General features: G+C 43.2%; 1 protein-coding gene across 2 annotated transcripts in view; it reads left to right on the top strand.

Annotated features, from left to right (window-relative positions):
* The window catches only part of LOC147711122 (tumor necrosis factor receptor superfamily member 9-like), a 106,959-nt gene that overhangs the window by 19,218 nt on the left and 69,276 nt on the right, over positions 1-18,465 (top strand). For both annotated transcript variants that reach the window (XM_086921929.1, XM_086921928.1), the window contains exon 2: positions 1,000-1,243. In XM_086921929.1, coding sequence (XP_086778055.1) covers positions 1,132-1,243 — 112 coding nt within the window. In that variant the 5' untranslated portion in view covers positions 1,000-1,131. The remainder of the gene's footprint in view (positions 1-999; positions 1,244-18,465) is intronic.

Here is an 18,465-nt window from a genome sequence, read left to right as displayed (position 1 = left end):
AAAGTGATATTTATGGCAACGTTTAACGTTTTTCCATGGTATAGATATGGATAGAATCTATCCACGTTCAAGCACAGCATTTAAAAAAAATCTGACTGCAATGAAAGTAACGCTAATATTTTTGGGTAAAACCACTAACTGCCGTTTGGTGTGTTAAATTTCGCAGTACAAGCTCCGCTTTTATTCTTCATATTCGAAATGAAAATGATAGAGAAAGATTTAAAGGTATTAAGCAGTTTGTGGAGAAGGTGATAGGGTGACCATGTAAAATAGGCAATAAATACCCTCTAAGGCACATTTAAAGGATATTGCAAGTTACTTTGGAGTTCCATTACCTTTTAAAGGAAGTCGGTCTTCTGTCTCATTCCTATACAGGGTCATGGATTTGCTTGGTGACTTGCAATATCCTTATATTGTACAACAGGGTGTACTTTATCCCATATATAAATACACAGTATAAGCAGATGCACACAGTTGAATATGCTATCTATTACCATTGCCAACAATGGCAATAAATAGCATATTATTATCTATATATATATATATGGTTTATGCAATGGCATGCGTTCATGTGTGCGTATTTTAACAAAAGGTACTTCATGAAAACCAAGATGCATGATTCAAGAGGCAAAATTTTTGCAATGATGTAAAATTAGATTAGAGAGAAGTCATGACTGTTAGAGTTGTTTCCAAGTGTAAATTAATTGTTACATGCAATCTGAGAGGCAGTAAAAAGTGTTATTCTGTGTCAGTGTTGTTATACTAAAGTAATAAATTCGCATTTGGCCCTTGCACTTTAGGAATAAACGTGTGAATGTGCATTCATTAGTACAGGTCCACAAATTAACGCATGCAATTGGACCACATTTGTAGATATAGATATACCATAGATTATAATATGTACATTATTAAATAAAGTAAAAAAAATGTTGATATTTCTGAATCAAATTTACACTGTAAAAATATGAATCCCTCTGATTCCTTTACTTCTTTTTGCAGGAAAATGGTGATACCAGGATCTCTGTAGGGATCAAGGATCAGGGCTCACCAATCTTTGGAGTCTCCCTTAATATACTACCATCGTGTCAACCTGTACCATTAACCTACACCTTATTCTCGACCAATCAAACAATGGAAAGTTCGTGTGACATCAGTTCCGTGGTTTTGTTGTTGCTGGCATTGGTGACAGGCTGCAGTGCAAAACCAGGGTGCCAGGGAAAGACTGATGTGACTTGCCCTGCAGGTAAGTCATGCTTTTGATCTACAAGACTATAGTGAGTTCGAAATGTTAGCCTCTGAGAGTTGCTAAGACAGCTCTCAGTCATGATATCCCTGTTTCAAAACTGCCTGTGTAACTGCAAGTTCAAAGGTCAGCGTCCTGGGCAGTCAACTAACCTTGTCAACTTTACTAGGCCAATTGGTTTAATTGCTCTGACGCGGATAATGCATAAAACGCCTGTTGCTAGCCACAATAGACCATTTAGTTAGCAGTTTGCTAAATACAATCAGTCTAAAAAGTAACTTCCCATAAATGCATAGTCAGATAAACTGAATTTTAAATTCATATTTTGGTACCCTCTTTATTTGATGCCGAGGTGCCCAGAAGAATGGTTGAAATTATATTTGCATGATTTACAAGGAAGAAATGAGTTAAGCTCGAAGACATCTTGTTTTTTAGGGCTCGGCCTTCGCAACACGAAGTGGGGCGGAGCTTCGAGCTCCTAATGTTAAAGAAAAAAAAAAAGGATCTCTAGGGCTCTGGCCAGACACATTCCTTACTGTTTTATGGCATGTGCCTAGTGATTCGTGTTCGCTGTGCTGTCTATTTAGTAGCCTTGACGTGATAGGCTATATTTACTTTTCGTCCGTCATTGATGTTAGTTTCATGGCATATTCTGTGCGCGAACGAGCACGGCAGAGTGATTAATCTTAATTAGGAGCTGTCAGAGTGCCCGTGTAATGCAATCCAGATGCTGCGAGCGTGTTCACCATTGCATTGCATGTATCATGCGCGCGTTTAACATTCAGCTTTCTCGCACGGCAGTCCATTCATTTTAATTATTTTAGTCTTGCCATAAGCATGCGCTGTATAGGGGTGTACGTGATTTAATTCAATATTCTGAAGACTGCAAGGTGATGGGGTTGGGTCACTTATTAGGGCCACAAAAACGCCAGTGTTAGTATCGGCGTCTGATTTCCAAAGAAAACATTAACATCTGCGTTTGAAAGGAAAAAGTTTTGTCTTTTTTCTGTGATAATTTTCGCCATCTGCTGGGCACTGCAGGGAAAACTTATTGATGCAACATGACTCGTATTTGGCAAATTAGTTTGTGGCATGAAACGTTTTACATGGCTGCGTCACAGTACTGTTTTTTTTTTAAACTCATCACAGAAGTATTTACGTCGTTTCTTAGCGCAGTGCATGACTGTTGTCTCTATTCTAGTTTAACGCTACTGGACTTCGGGTTATATTCAAAGGTGAGACGGTTTTGCCAAGATCCGATAGGATGACCAAAAGGTAACCAAAGAGGTCATCATCTGTGAGTCATCTTCCCGGTAACTCACTTCATTAATACATGCACTGCCTGATTGCCCTAGACCAGTCCGACCCTTGTTACAAGATACATCAATTGGCCGGTTTGTTGAGAGACGCGCACAACCTATTAAAGCATGAATATCACAATGGCTGTGACTGGCCCTAGGGACGGCCCTTATCTGAAAGCCTATCTGGGAAGGTGCCGGCCCCCCATTGTGCCTTAATGGTGCAATCCAAAGATCTGCCCGTGTCCTAAACAGCAGAGCATTGTCATTCCGCGGAAGGGGTGGGAGTGTGGAGATAGCACAGGTATGCAAAACACCATTCTTTGCATTTTGTCCCCAAGTTGGGCGGTTTCTCGCTTAGTTCCAGCTGCGAACGATGAGAACCCGAGAATCCTCTGGAAGAGACCAATTGGTAGACCTAGGTTTGAGACCTGGGATTTCAGTCTCAGCGAGGGTGGGCCAATCTCAGCCCAGCTGCTTTGAATGAATATTTCTACCGCCTCTTATTTCAGTGTAGTGACATTGAATGCAGCCCCTTAATTTCCGCTTCCCTACACCGACTGAAGGCCACAGGGCGGATTCTGGCCTCTTTGTGTGGAGAGGAAGCTACTCCACTTGCATTGTTAATTACGAACGGGCCGGCCATACGTGAAGGTGGATGACGTGTGTGTTCTACCCCGTGTGGAATGTCCACAATAATCAACGTTGTTGTCGTAGTGGCTCGTGCCTTTACCTGGGTTTTAGCCTGCAAAGCTCCTCAGCATCCCAGTCAGACTACCTCAGGTTCTAGGCACCAAACTCCTTTAAGTCACTAAGAAGGCCTGTTTGTTTTCTTAGTACAAGCTCGTTATGACATGGCAGAACTGGTGCTGGTGATTCATGTAATTAGAGGGTGAGAAAATCACTTCCCTGATCAATACTGGGGCCATGACTAATGTCTCTAGACTGACGCAGAACTAACAAGGTGCACGCAGCAATAGTTTGTAACTGTGTAGCGCTATGGGAACGGCACACCCCTTTCCTGCAAGGGGCACTTTCAATACGCTCTCACCCAAAAGGCATTGTGGGAAATTCTATACCTAGGTCATGAGTGCTGAGGCTGGGGACTTGGTGATCTTCCGATCGTTGTTAAGTTGGGCCTATTAGTTCAGCTGTCTCACAGTGAAGGTTGCGGTATCCTCCGACTGGTGATGTGAAAATAGCCCCAACGCTTGTTGGATGCATGCTGAAGGGCAGATTAAAATGCACTTTGATATCACTGTGATACCTGCCGCTCGTCATTTTCTGTGGTATATTTCTCTTCAACATTCAGCAGAAGGTGGAAGCACAAACCAGCAGCCTACTGCAACAGGAGATAATGAGCCAGTGGCAGGGGCCCACTCCAAGGGTTTCTCCTCATCTGCTGAAATTTTCAGGAAGCTATACAGAAAGTAATTCAGGGCATCTCAAATCGGCTCGTCGACGGCGACGGCATTTTATTATTTAATAAGAGCACACATAAACATGATGACAATCTTGTGAAAGCGAGTTGTGCACTAGCAAATAGCAACTTCACACTTAATGAGAAGAAATGTGATTTTCGTCACCCTTTTATGGACGCATTTCCTTCTTTGAGAGTATAGGGCTTGAAGAAAGAGGAGGAGCTCATGTCAGAACATGTTCCACAAACATCTCCACTCATTCCTGGGAATTGACATTTATTGTGCCATCCAGGACTTTGTCTCAACCAGTCCTCATTTTACAGATATCACAAAGGTGAATTGTATTGTTCTGAGTTGAGTCAATTCTGGAGCAGGAAGACAACTTGCCTGGGCAATGTTCTGTCGTGGCCGGTTCCGATGGACCCGAAGCTCACTCTTCTCCATGTCACTGACCATCTAGGTGGTAATATGTATAAACTGTCACTCTTATTTTTGGGTCTGACTCTAGCAAAACAGCACAGCACAGTGTGATAAATGACTTCTATGTCTCTTCCCTCTCTACCACTTCATCAGAATGTCCTGTGACATCATAGAATGTTTGAGTGCCTTTCTGGAGCGAGATTGTCAGTTAGTCATCTGAGGCTGAGCAGCTGGTAGCTCGCTCCTGGTGGGGTTTCTTCCTGGTTTCTTTCTAGTTACTTATCTCCTGCTATCTTGCCACCTATCTATCTTGTCAATAAAGAGTAACTACACCTGGACTATGGATCATCATTTGTGTACCACACACAGGAGTGGAAGGCCATGCCCTCCTCGTCCCTGGCTGGGTGGAAGAAGAAAATAGACCACTGCATGGGCCTTGAAGTAGCAGTTTATAGAGCGAAAGGCTGGCGACAAAAACACTTCAAGATATGTCAGGGATGGGCGTACTATCAGGACATTGAGTTGGAACCTGTTCATTCCATGTATCAATTGGTTCATGATGAAGGTCATACATTCTTGGACTAAGGGCAGGTTGGGTGGATGTGGGATGAGCGATTTATTATTTGGGTTTATTCAGTGTTTTTTTTACTTTATTTTTATGGATTTGGGTGGGTGTGAATGTACAGGTATGTTTTTCTTTTCACCTTTTTAGGGCTCGGCCTACGTTAACCCTGCGTCAGCAGGGGAGGCGGAGCTCCGAGCTCTTATGTTATAAAAAAAAAAAAGTTTCTTTAGAGGTCCGGGCTGCAACATTCTTTAATGCGCGCGCGTTGTTTATGTCATCTGCCTAGTGATTCGTCTTCGCTGTGCTGTCTATTTAGTAGCCTTGACGTGATAGGCTATATTTACTTTTCGTCCGACATTTTTTTCATTTTCATGGCATTTTCTGTGTGGTTACGCGCACAAGCGACTTATTAATCTTAATTACGAGCTGTCAGAGTGGCCGTGTAATGCAATCCAGATGGTCTGAGCGGTGCAAGTGCTTCCAGACTAGGAGCAGGGTAGATCCGCGAAGATGAGAAACACTGAGCGCGAGACGGGCGCGAGAGGTGCACCCCGGGCCGTCTCAGCAGGAGGCTTTCACAGGAGCGTGTTTTTGTGCGACGGGTTCGATTCCCCGTCTGGCACACCACAGCTCCTTGCGCCCCATGCGTGCACGCAACATTGCACATCCTAATTAGCAGCGCTTGTGAGCAGAGCTCGCTCGCATCTCAAGAAACTCGAAAGTCATCACTTTGGGATTTGGGATTTCCTGGCACGAAGCAAATTGCCACCGATGGAGCGGCTGCTGGAGGTTGCCAGCACCAAGGGGCCCTTTGTGCGCGGTAAGCAGCTCTCTGGTCTGCATGAATGGGCACAGCCGAGCATGGCGCTGGCAGAACACCCCGGTGGTCGTCTCGTGGAGATAGGAGCCGCAGGTGAAGGTGTTTTGGAGATTTACACATTTCACAGAGAAATGATTTACTTGTTGGTATTCTGCCCGTGTAGTTAGGAAATCGGTGCTTTTGCCATTGTGTCTCAGAAAGAGGGCCGCTCTTGAACTTTTGAACTCCTGATTCACAATTTCGTCGGGAACCTGATTGATTCCGAAGTGATTGCACATCTGAAACGTAAATTTCAGCTGTGTGTGAAATAGTTTCCCACCGTTTTCACCCCAACACAGTGGGTCCCTGAAAGCATCCCATTTTAAAAATAGATTTTCTCAGATTGACAGGGAACAAAGAGGTTCCTGGGATTTTGCCTCGCGTGGGTCAAGTCAAGACATTGTGTTGGAAAGCGCTGTTACTCGGTACCACACAACAATGTGAGTGCAGAGTGAGTGTGCAGAGTAGTGAGTGCAGAGTGAGTGTGCAGAGTAGTGAGTAGTGAGTGCAGAGTGAGTGTGCAGAGTAGTGAGTAGTGAGTGCAGAGTAGTTATTGCAGAGTAGTGAGTAGTGAGTGCAGAGTAGTGAGTGCAGAGTAGTGAGTAGTGAGTGCAGAGTAGCGAGTAGAGTAGTGAGTAGTGAGTGCAGAGTAGTGAGTAGTGAGTAGAGTAGTGAGTGCAGAGTAGTGAGTGCAGATTAGTGAGTAGTGAGTGCAGAGTAGTGAGTAGAGTAGTGAGTAGAGTAGTGAGTGCAGATTAGTGAGTAGTGAGTGTAGAGTAGTGAGTAATGAGTAGAGTAGTGAGTGCAGAGTAGTGAGTAGTGAGTGCAGAGTAGTGAGTAGAGTAGTGAGTAGAGTAGTGAGTAGTGAGTAGAGTAGTGAGTAGAGTAGTGAGTAGAGTAGTGAGTAGTGAGTAGAGTAGTGAGTAGAAAGTAGTGAGGTGAGTAGAGTAGTGAGTAGAGAGTAGAATAGTGAGTAGTGAGTGCAGAGTAGTAAGTAGTGAGTAGAGTAGTGAGTAGTGAGGTGAGTAGTGAGTAGAGTAGTGAGTAGAGTAGTGAGGTGAGTGCAGAGTAGTGAGTAGTGAGTAGAGTAGTGAGTAGTGAGTAGTGAGTGCAGAGTAGTGAGTAGTGAGTAGAGTAGTGAGTAGTGTAGTGAGGTGAGTAAAGTAGGGAGTAAAGTAGTGAGTGCAGAGTAGTGAGTAGTGAGTAGAGTAGTGAGTAGTGAGTAGAGTAGTGAGTAGAAAGTAGTGAGTAGAGTAGTGAGTAGTGAGTAGAGTAGTGAGTGGAGAGTAGTGAGTAGTGCGTAGAGTAGTGAGCAGAGTAGTGAGTGCAGAGTAGTGAGTAGTGAGTGCAGAGTAGTGAGTAGTGAGTAGAGTAGTGAGTAGAGTAGTGAGTAGAGAGTAGAGTAGTGAGTAGAGAGTAGAGTAGTGAGTAGAGTAGTGAGTAGTGAGTAGTGACTAGAGTAGTGAGTAGAGTAGTGAGTAGAAAGTAGTGAGGTGAGTAGAGTAGTGAGTGGAGAGTAGTGAGTAGTGAGTAGAGTAGTGAGTAGTGAGCAGAATAGTGAGTAGTGAGTGCAGAGTAGTGAGTAGAGTAGTGAGTAGTGAGTAGAGTAGTGAGTACAGTAGTGAGGTGAGTAGTGAGTGCAGAGTAGTGAGTAGTGAGTTGAGTAGTGAGTAGTGAGTAGAGTAGTGAGTAGAGTAGTGAGGTGAGTAGAGTAGTGAGGTGAGTAGTGAGTAAAGTAGTGAGTGCAGAGTAGTGAGTAGTGAGTAGAGTAGTGAGTAGAGTAGTGAGTAGAAAGTAGTGAGTAGAGTAGTGAGTAGTGAGTAGAGTAGTGAGTGGAGAGTAGTGAGTAGTGAGCAGAGTAGTGAGTGCAGAGTAGTGAGTAGTGAGTGCAGAGTAGTGAGTAGTGAGTAGAGTAGTGAGTAGAGTAGTGAGTAGAGTAGTGAGTAGAGAGTGCAGAGTAGTGAGTAGTGAGTAGAGTAGTGAGTAGAGTAGTGAGTAAAGTAGTGAGTAGTGAGTGCAGAGTAGTGAGTAGTGAGTAGAGTAGTGAGTAGTGAGTAGAGTAGTGAGTAGTTAATAGTGAGTAGAGTAGTGAGTGCAGAGTAGTAAGTAGTGAGTGCAGAGTAGTGAGTAGAGTAGTGAGTAGAGTAGTAAGGTGAGTAGTGAGTGCAGAGTAGTGAGTAGTGAGTAGAGTAGTGAGTAGTGAGTAGAGTAGTGAGTAGAGTAGTGAGTAGAGTAGTGAGGTGAGTAGAGTAGAGAGTAAAGTAGTGAGTGCAGAGTAGTGAGTAGAGAAGTGAGTAGTGGGTAGTGAGTAGAGTAGTGAGTAGAGTAGTGAGTAGAGTAGTGAGTAGTGAGCAGAGTAGTGAGTAGTGAGTGCAGAGTAGTGAGTAGTGAGTAGAGTAGTGAGTAGTGAGTAGTGAGTAGAGTAGTGAGTAGAGTAGTGAGGTGAGTAGTGAGTAGTGAGTGCAGAGTAGTGAGTAGTGAGTAGAGTAGTGAGTAGTGAGTAGAGTAGTGAGTAGAGTAGTGAGTAGAGTAGTGAGGTGAGTAGAGTAGAGAGTAGAGTAGTGAGGTGAGTAGAGTAGAGAGTAAAGTAGTGAGTGCAGAGTAGTGAGTAGAGAAGTGAGTAGTGAGTAGTGAGTAGAGTAGTGAGTAGAGTAGTGAGTAGTGAGTGCAGAGTAGTGAGTAGTGAGTAGAGTAGTGAGTAGAGTAGTGAGTAGAGTAGTGAGTGCAGAGTAGTGAGTAGTGAGTAGAGTAGTGAGTAGTGAGTGCAGAGTAGTGAGTAGTGAGTAGAGTAGTGAGTAGAGTAGTGAGTAGAGTAGTGAGTAGAGTAGTGAGTAGTGAGTGCAGAGTAGTGAGTAGAGTAGTGAGTAGTGAGTAGAGTAGTGAGTAGTGAGTAGAGTAGTGAGTAGAGTACTGAGTAGTGAGTGCAGAGTAGTGAGTAGAGTAGTGAGTAGAGTAGTGAGTAGAGTAGTGAGTAGAGTAGTGAGTAGTGAGTAGAGTAGTGAGTGGAGAGTAGTGAGTAGTGAGTAGAGTAGTGAGTAGTGAGTGCAGAGTAGTGAGTTCAGAGTAGTGAGTAGTGAGTGCAGAGTAGTGAGTAGTGAATAGTGAGTAGAGTAGTGAGTAGAGAGTAGAGTAGAGAGTAGAGTAGTGAGTAGTGAGTAGAGTAGTGAGTAGAGTAGTGAGTAGAGTAGTGACTAGTGAGTAGAGTAGTGAGTAGTGAGTAGAGTAGTGAGTAGAAAGTAGTGAGGTGAGTAGAGTAGTGAGTGGAGAGTAGTGAGTAGTGAGTAGAGTAGTGAGTAGAGTAGTGAGTAGAAAGTAGTGAGTAGAGTAGTGAGTAGTGAGTAGAGTAGTGAGTGGAGAGTAGTGAGTAGTGAGCAGAATAGTGAGTAGTGAGTGCAGAGTAGTGAGTAGAGTAGTGAGTAGTGAGTAGAGTAGTGAGTAGAGTAGTGAGGTGAGTTGTGTGTAGTGAGTGCAGAGTAGTGAGTAGTGAGTTGAGTAGTGAGTAGATTAGTGAGGTGAGTAGGGTAGTGAGGTGAGTAGAGTAGTGAGGTGAGTAGAGTAGTGAGTAAAGTAGTGAGTGCAGAGTAGTGAGTAGTGAGTAGAGTAGTGAGTAGAAAGTAGTGAGTAGAGTAGTGAGTAGTGAGTAGAGTAGTGAGTGGAGAGTAGTGAGTAGTGAGCAGAGTAGTGAGTGCAGAGTAGTGAGTAGTGAGTGCAGAGTAGTGAGTAGTGAGTAGAGTAGTGAGTAGAGTAGTGAGTAGTGAGTAGTGAGTAGAGTTGTGAGTAGAGTAGTGAGTAGAGTAGTGAGTAGAGTAGTGAGGTGAGTAGAGTAGAGTAATGAGTAAAGTAGTGAGTGCAGAGTAGTGAGTTGAGAAGTGAGTAGTGAGTAGTGAGTAGAGTAGTGAGTAGTGAGTAGAGTAGTGAGTAGTGAGTAGAGTAGTGAGTAGAAAGTAGTGAGTAGTGAGTAGAGTAGTGAGTGGAGAGTAGTGAGTAGTGAGTAGAGTAGTGAGTAGTGAGCAGAGTAGTGAGTAGTGAGTGCAGAGTAGTGAGTAGTGAGTAGAGTAGTGAGTAGAGTAGTGAGTATAGTAGTGAGTAGTGAGTAGAGTAGTGAGTAGAGTAGTGAGTAGAGTAGTATCTAGTGAGTAGAGTAGTGAGTAGAATAGTGAGTAGTGAGTGCAGAGTAGTGAGTAGTGAGTAGAGTAGTGAGTAGAGTAGTGAGTAGTGAGTGCAGAGTAGTGAGTAGAGTAGTGAGTAGAGTAGTGAGTAGAGTAGTGAGTAGAGTAGTGAGTAGTGAGTGCAGAGTAGTGAGTAGAGTAGTGAGTAGAGTAGAGTAGTGAGTAGGACATCACAGGCAGCAGCTGTGCAAGCTTCTTACACTCACAAGGAGACCACAGGCAGCTGAGGTGCAATCTTCTCCCAATCACAAGAACGACATCACAGGCAGCAGCAGTGCAAGCTTCTTACACTCACAAGGAGACCACAGGCAGCAGAGGTGCAAGCTTCTCACACTCACAAGAAGGACATCACAGGCAGTAACGGTGCAATATTCTCACACTCACAAGGAGATCACTGGCAGTACACACCACATGAACACACTCCATAACACATAGTAACAATACATTGGCATTTACAATGCCATTAGCTCAAACTCAAATAAATCCGAGCCGGATTGCATTTCTAATGCTTGTTCTTATAGCTTAAAATGCACAAATGAACACGTGTATGAGCCCGAACAGTCTATAAAAAATGAATGTACATAAGCTTGTTCGAGAAGCATGAGTTTTTTGAACTTATTGAACTGGTTACCACAAACAACCATCATTTTCAAGAGTACTTCACACCAGTTTTAAAAAATGCCCAACACTGCAGACGGGAAATAGATTGAGTCACCGAGACACATGCTTTACAAAATCAGGAACCTGGCTGAAATAAAGTAGAGGGACAAAAGACACTAAAGAAAACACAGAGAGAGGTGTGGTGAAATTGAATCTGGTTGTCGGAATTACATTTGTAAAATCGTAGGATTTGTTTCAGTTTTGGGTGAGGGGTTACACTACGCCTTGTCCTACTTTCAACTGCTGCACTGTGAGGCAGCTTATTTGGGTTGGGGTTTAACTCATTTTAATCCAATTTCTAGGCCTGGCATTAAGCCAAGACCTTTTGATTTTTATTAAAATTATATCTGAATAGCACCTATTACCACGCATTCCAAAACTACGTGTGGCTTAACAACACTGGGGCAGATTTATGTTGGACTTGCGCCACGTTTGCGTGACGCAACGGCGGCGTAAAGGCGGCGCATCCCTGCGACCCATTTACAACGTGACGCATCTAGGCAGATGCGTCACGTTGTAAAGCCCTGCGCCACCTGTGGGCGTTCTGGCGCAGGGTGGGCGTTCCGGGGCAGGTGCGCCTTGCAAAAGTGGCTGAGTGAAATCTACAAGATTTCACTCAGTCACTTTTAGGCCAATGCTGCGTCAAAACCCTGCGCCTGCTTGAAGCAGGCGTAAGGCTTGACGCAGCATTGGACAGATAGGGCACCCCCGAGCCTTGCTGGAGCTGCGTCGCGCTTGCGCCGTAACTCCAACAATGCGCTACCATTACGGCACAAATGCGTTACGCATCTGTGCCGTTTTTGCCCCATGGTGCGCCGCATTGTAAATGCGTTAAGAAAAAAACAGGGTTAACCCACTAAAGTCAAAAGGACCTGGGTAAATTATCAGTATGAAAGGAAGGGGTCCAAGACCAAAACAAATGATTCAAACTTAATTACAATTAGTATTCAATTAATTCAGAAAGCAAAGCTATTGGATGCAAATGAGTTTAATTCGGATTTGCATGTACATCCTATTCAATGGTTGTAATTCATAATACATTTTATTATATACATCACAGGTTTAAATGTACGTGCCCACATTCACAACAGGGGGGGGTTTGTGTGAGGGAAGTGTCAAGGATAGGGTAGGGGTAATCTGTGTCATTCAGTGACAAGTCATCATTCTAACTTTTTAAAGACTGCGTACATGTGGTCCTTCAGGCAAAAGGCCACATAAAAGGCTCAAATGAGTCCAAAAGTATTACTGATAAACAGAGGCCTGACTCCGCTGGAGCTGTTAATGTCTTGCTCGGGATCGGAGTAGGTCATGGATTACGTAGTCTACGTTTCGACCCAGAATAGCCGTAGGATAGTGTTCCTTACAAGTCGGGTCTTCGTCAGGACGGAGAAGTTGTGGGTGGGCGCCTCCTAGGGGATAGTTAAAGAACCAAATTAGAACACACCCATCCTGTCAATTCATTACAAGGAGGGTGGATAAATGAAGAACAGTTCATCGATTAAAAACGTGTTGTCAAGTTGTGTCGGAGAACCCTTCACACATAGTCTTACATTAAAGATTCCATAGAATCTGTCTAGAGCTCACCTATCTCAAGGGGCGAGAGGGGCTGGATCAATGGAGGTTGATTGGTCACCAGATCAAAGTGATAGTGTTAAGCCCTGTTCCCTGTAGGTTCTCAAACAGTCTTGGTAGCCCAGTAATCAGTTCTTAGGAGTGGTCACCTAAATTGAGGAGACGAAGCATTACCATATCATTGAGATATAATTTATATGGCGGTTCTGATTGACAAAGGTAGTTCTTATCAGAAGACTTACCACTAATACTTTTTTAGAAATCAAACAGGTCGGACTGGAGGAGTTCAATACTAGGTTCTTAAAAAGTGGTTGAATGCTGTCACCTTAAATAGGGAGACAGGATATTGTCATTGATGCATTATATACATATTTGTTCTAGATGTCAAAGCATAGTTCTTGTCTATAGACTTACCACTAATACTCTTATTAGCAATCAAAGCAAAGCGGATTCTTCTCATGCAGCACATTTAATGCGCTTCAATAATTGTTACCATACGGTTCAGATTTGTTCTAGCAAAAGATTGCCTGCACGTGAAGGACACTAAAGGGAAACAGATTTGAAAAAAAATGTCATATTTGTTGCCTAAGATGGTAAATGTCAGAAAAGGACCTGACTGTCAATTGTAAATGCAGCGCACCATGGGAGGCGGAGCTGCGGCACACAATAACTGGCGCATCCCTGGGGATGCACCAGTTATTGTAAATCTGCCCCACAGTGTATACCACAACTGTGTTGTTACCATGAGTTCTATTATAACGCAAGTCATTACAACGACTTGCTTTAGGGAAGCGCTGGACTTTGGAATAGTTTAAATTACTATTCTAACTATCCATGTTACAGAGCAGCTCGTGATTGGCTTTACCAATGCTTGTTTCATATTGTTTGGGACCAGCAACTCCTACACCAATAACGTTTTACAAAAACCATGACAAAAGCAAGATTTGACAAAATCATGAGGCTGGTAGCTAACTCCAGTCCTTTTGGCGTTGCCAGTGTTTGTTTTACTCCAGAACCTGGTTCTCCCAGAAGAACTTCACAACGAGGGAAAAAAGGGATTGGAAAAATATTATTTAGAAAACAGGTGGTCTGAAACATAGGAGATCTTGTCTGGCCACCACAGTTCTACAACTACATTCTAGGTAGCTATACAGAGATTTCAAATAAGTAGTCCATCTAACATTCAAATGACTCTTCAGCTCTACCTCAGTCTTCCTTCAGTGCCTACTTTATTTCTAGTTTTAAAACGACTGAAGACACTATCAGGCATATGCATCAAAGTAAATACCGGTTATAAATGGGCAGATTCTCAGAATCTGCCCCTTTGCTCCCGGTATTTTTGCATTTGGGATGCATCATCCCAAATGCAAAAATCGCAATTTAAGGAATCTTTAAATTGAGATTCCTTGAATTGCGATTGCATTTAAGGAATCCCAAATTGAGATTCCTGAAATGCACTGCATGAAAGTCAAAAAAATAGCGAATTTGCTAATAGGAGTAGCAAATTACCACGAAGTTGAACTTCATGGTAATTTGCTAAAACTTTGAAAAAAAGCACTTTTTTGCATTTTTCAAAGCTTCATGTTAGGGCATGTGTTTGTGCAACATATGTGCAGAGATCAATTTCAGGGGTGCAACAGGGTGTCATTTTGACACCCTTGCACCCTTGAAATTGCATGAGCAATTTGCGAGTACCTACTGGTACTCGCAAATTGCTCACGCAATCTCCAAGGCCCATAGGAATGAATGGGACAGCATTCCTTAATTGTGACTAGCAATTTGCGAGTAGCAATTAGGGAATGTTTAGGAATCGCTATTTTAATAGCGATTTCTACATGTATAGGCCCTTTGCTATTCCTAAATAGCAATTCCTTAAAAAACGCTATTTAGTAATAGCAATAGGCTACGTTGATGCATCTGCCAGATGGTTGCCACATGTAGTAATTGAAGGTGTATATGAGTTACAGAGCCATGGCTATAAAGCGTACTTGCTGTTGCTATCCTCTCCCGCAAGGGGCGTAACTTCTCATCACCACCTAGACCACCGTAAGTGGACGGAGAGCTTGAGGGCAGGATAAAGTTTCCTGTCTCAATATTTATGGAATTGAATGTGACAGGACCAGTGCTCCATTGGTTTCTATACCTTCCTTCCAGGTGATTCTTTAAACCTTTCAACTGTTGGTCTGTACAAGCTTTGCCATTAATTCAGACCCTTTTTAATATTTAGTCCTACTCTTCTCTGGACCTTTGGATAGAATTTTGTAATTCTTACACAGGTGAAACCTAATCAGCCATCCACAAAAAGGGCGGTGTGAAGGAAAGTAATTAAGCAGCTATAAATTGGGTGCAATGGACCTTCCAACCACTGGCCCCAGTGCCACAACTCCTGCTGCGCAGCAGATAGCAACGCCCATTAACTATGTCTGCACTTCCTCCCAGTGCTCAAACCAGCTCTCTTCAAGTGCCTTCCAAAGGGACCACTTTTCATCAGGCTCAGATTGAACAATATTCATCCCTGGTAGGTCTTTACATTGCTCCTCTGCTTAGATACTCACTATTGTAAAACAAAAAAAAGGCTTCTATGCTGGGCTCTTCTTTTTTTGCACCAAACTATCAAAGCCTGGAACTCCTTTCCTAAGCTTCTACGTTCCACTGAAAATCGCTTGTTGTTTTGTAGAAGTCTTGAGCTATTCTTGTTCTCCGTTCACATCTAGGTGACATGTTTATCCTCATTTTTCTAGTCTTATGATTTTCACCAGGATATCCTGCTCTTTACAAACGAATATCATCATCACCATATGCACTAATAGAGGGACACTGAGGCCTATTTGTCTCTCCACATATAGTGGGGAAAAAGATATTTGTTCTAGGTGCTTCTCTCTTTCTTCTTGTCACATTGGACCACCAAGTTCACAATACACCTGGTCCGTGTGGCTTTCTTTTTGAGTCTTTCCAGACACCAGGGCCAGCAGAATATTAGTACAGGATGAGTAATGAGGTGCATGTGTTGTACCCAAAATTAAACCACTCCGTTTTTGCTCAATCTACGGAAACGACTGCAGGAATGGACTGGCAAGCCTCCTATGCTTCTTTTGTCCAGACCTACAGCTGGTATAACACTACTCACAAGGTTCAGAACACCCACAGGATTATCCAAGACACTGCCCATGACCCTAAAGTGGTAAACATTTACACCAGCCATTTAATTTGCCTGTAGTCTTAGGTGCTGGAACACCTATGGCCTGTCCAGCCAGTCGCGCAGCTGAGACCAGAATTCAGCAGGGGGAAACCCCATTTGTTCTACTTTTGAACTACCCCATTATTTATCTCTATTATAAGCCCTAGGTGTCTCTTTTCAGATGGGTCACCGCAGGGAGAGCACCTCTGGAGGTGCTACTTGTCAGCCCCCTTAGAGGCCCTCTCTTTTGCATGACATTGAGACTCTGACAGATTTCAGGCCCATCTACCCACCTCGCCAATCTCACACTCATAAAACGGCACAATGGAATAGTCATCCCATATGGTGTTAGGTGGAGTGGCATTCACAGTCTACCTTTCTGCATCTTCATACACCCTCTGCGACAGATTCGTAATGAGGATTAGTTGAGAAGTATCAGATGAACCATCAGATGCTCTCCAATGAAGCTGAAATCCACTAGCAGTTGGGAAGAAGGTGAGCAAACAAGTCTAAGATAATGTACTCCACTGGATGAATGAGTGCTTCTTGCACTTGAGTGGAGTCAAAAAGAGATCCTGGTGGAAGGTTGAACAGATTGCAAGTCTCCAACCCTTGAATGGCTTCACAGCCTAGGACACCCAACCATCTACTGCAGCAAACCTTGGAGTGTATTCGGTCCCAAAGGCAGAACACTGGTCAAGGGTGCCAGGATGTTGCTTTCAATATTCCCAAAAATGTTTCAGACCTTGGGAGCTATGTACAAGGTGTCGTTGGTGAGAGACCTAGTGACGGGGTGCTTAGGTCACTGCAACCTCCTTTGTCCTGGAATTCCAAAGAAATTCATTCATGAACAGGCCAGACAATTAGACATTGTGTTTGAACCTTAGGGCTGGGCTGGACACCAAATTCTTCCATTGAATTTTTTTTAAACCTGCCCCACACCGTATAGAGCCATAGCTAGAATGAGATTATGGAATTACAGTTGGGTCATGCCAGCCTATACAGATTTAAAAGTAGCCTCTTAGCTGGGAGACTACCTGGGAAATGCAAGAGTGGAAGATCGGCCAGTCCAGCCATCATTACTCCATATTGAAGTTTCACCATTTGCTACTTTTGGATATGAGGACCAGGTTCGCAATTCTTTGCACCACAAGTAAGACGCATCACCGTAAATCACGGGGATTACTGCAATTACTAGTTCCTCACTTAAGATCCAATAGGATCTCTTACTGTCCCCTTCGGGACACTTGATTATTCAACAAGTATTCCAGTGGATTAAAGAAGAAGGCAGGACTGTGTGAGAGCAGATCTCATGTTATGAGATCATGCTCCCTGATCTCTCGACGACTAGTCCTGATTTTACTGCGTGTTATCCCATAGAGGGTTGCACTTTCTCTATGCTGTGCCACTACTCCCCTTCCCCTAACTCCCCTTCTACTCCATTTATATACAGTCGGCCTTTCCAAGGAGGTACAGATACTTTGCTTATGTGCATTATCTGCACCTTCCACTTCTTCCTGCCATGAAAAGACACCTTTAATGGGCAACTGTCATGTGTCCTCTGACCGTGCCTATTTGCAGCCACATTCAGTTTGCATTTGTGCAGGACCACACTCACATATAAAAAGCACTTTTACAACTTTGGTTGCCTTTGCAACAATTTTTCCCAAATGTTACTACCTACTCCTTGCTACAGCATCAAGCCCTACGGTGGATTCTCCCGGCCTTGCTGTTCTGGCTGAATCCTGCTTCGCCCAGATGAATTATCTCAGGCTGTGCCTCCTTACACACTGGCAGACTTTTAATTTCTATGGTTACCACCGTGTCCTTCAGTTTGTTACCCCTTACATTAGTTCCAGTAACAGCATTTCTCCCCATGAGTAACTTCCCTTTCTTCCTGGCTATAATGGAATCCACCTCAACACATCCCAGTGCAGAATTGCAGTTGCTGTGCACCGGACTGATGCAGGACCTTAGAACCACCCTTGGAATTTTCCCCCACCTACAACAGCTGGAATTGTTTCTCAAGGTCTTACATTTCCAAAGAAATCAGGTTAGGGCACGGTTCTAGCTTTCCATAACATTCATACTGCTGCTTTATCTTCCCTAGCTGCTACACCCAATCAGTATTTTTGAAAGCTATGCAACTGAACTGTTTCACCTAACGTAGAGACATGAAGATTATCTGATGGGATCACCCGAATTGGGTCTAACTTCCCTCTCCAAAACATCGACTCTAAGACAGTGTTTCCCAGACTGTGGGTCGCAAGCCGATTTTTGTGGGTCATGAAAGTCGAAGCAATAAATAGAGATGCCTTTAATTATTTATCTTGTCACATTTGCTGTGCTTCAAAGACAGAGGTCAAATGCCAGGCTATGTCTTCTGACAAATTGTTGCTTACTTTTTATCATAGGGATTGTGTTAATAAACTCCTCTTACTTTACACTCAGGAAAAAGAAATGTAAAGTGACTTATACAATCATGATGGAGTACAGAGAGTGTGAAAGGAAAGGCTGTGGGATGTCAGTTTTGTGTAATTCACAGCGAAATGTAAATACCTATAAATGAACTGTACATATTCAGCAGTTAGGAAAGCATAAATGAAGCACCTTTTTTGTAATTAGGAAATGTAATAGAAATAAATATATTAATAGGATCAAAACAAATCAAGACACTTTACGTGGTGATGCACAAATGATAAAAAAGACCTGAAACCCGATTTTCACACATCATCATTTGCTGCAATGCAGTTTTATCAATATAACTGTATGTCTGTGCAAATGTTGTGGCCATTTCAATAGAAAATATGTTGTCTTTAAATGACAGTGCGTTACCACACAGTGCTTTAGTTACATTAAAAACTGCCCTTCTCGTGTCCGTTAAAGATAGGTTGGTAGCAAAAGTTTGTTGTTCAAAAAATTGGGTCATGGTTCTAAAAGTTTGGGACACACTGATCTACGACATCCACAGAACTCTGAAGTTAACAAAAGGTGACATGAATCTGTCTACAAAATCTCTTAGTGAAAAGAATTGCAGCAGTCATTCCGAAATATGGGTGCTGTTACGCAGAAACACATCT

This window comes from Lissotriton vulgaris, chromosome 5 (genome assembly GCF_964263255.1).
Source record: "Lissotriton vulgaris chromosome 5, aLisVul1.2, whole genome shotgun sequence".
Taxonomy (NCBI): domain Eukaryota; kingdom Metazoa; phylum Chordata; class Amphibia; order Caudata; family Salamandridae; genus Lissotriton; species Lissotriton vulgaris.
This window is presented reverse-complemented; position numbering and strand designations above follow the sequence as displayed.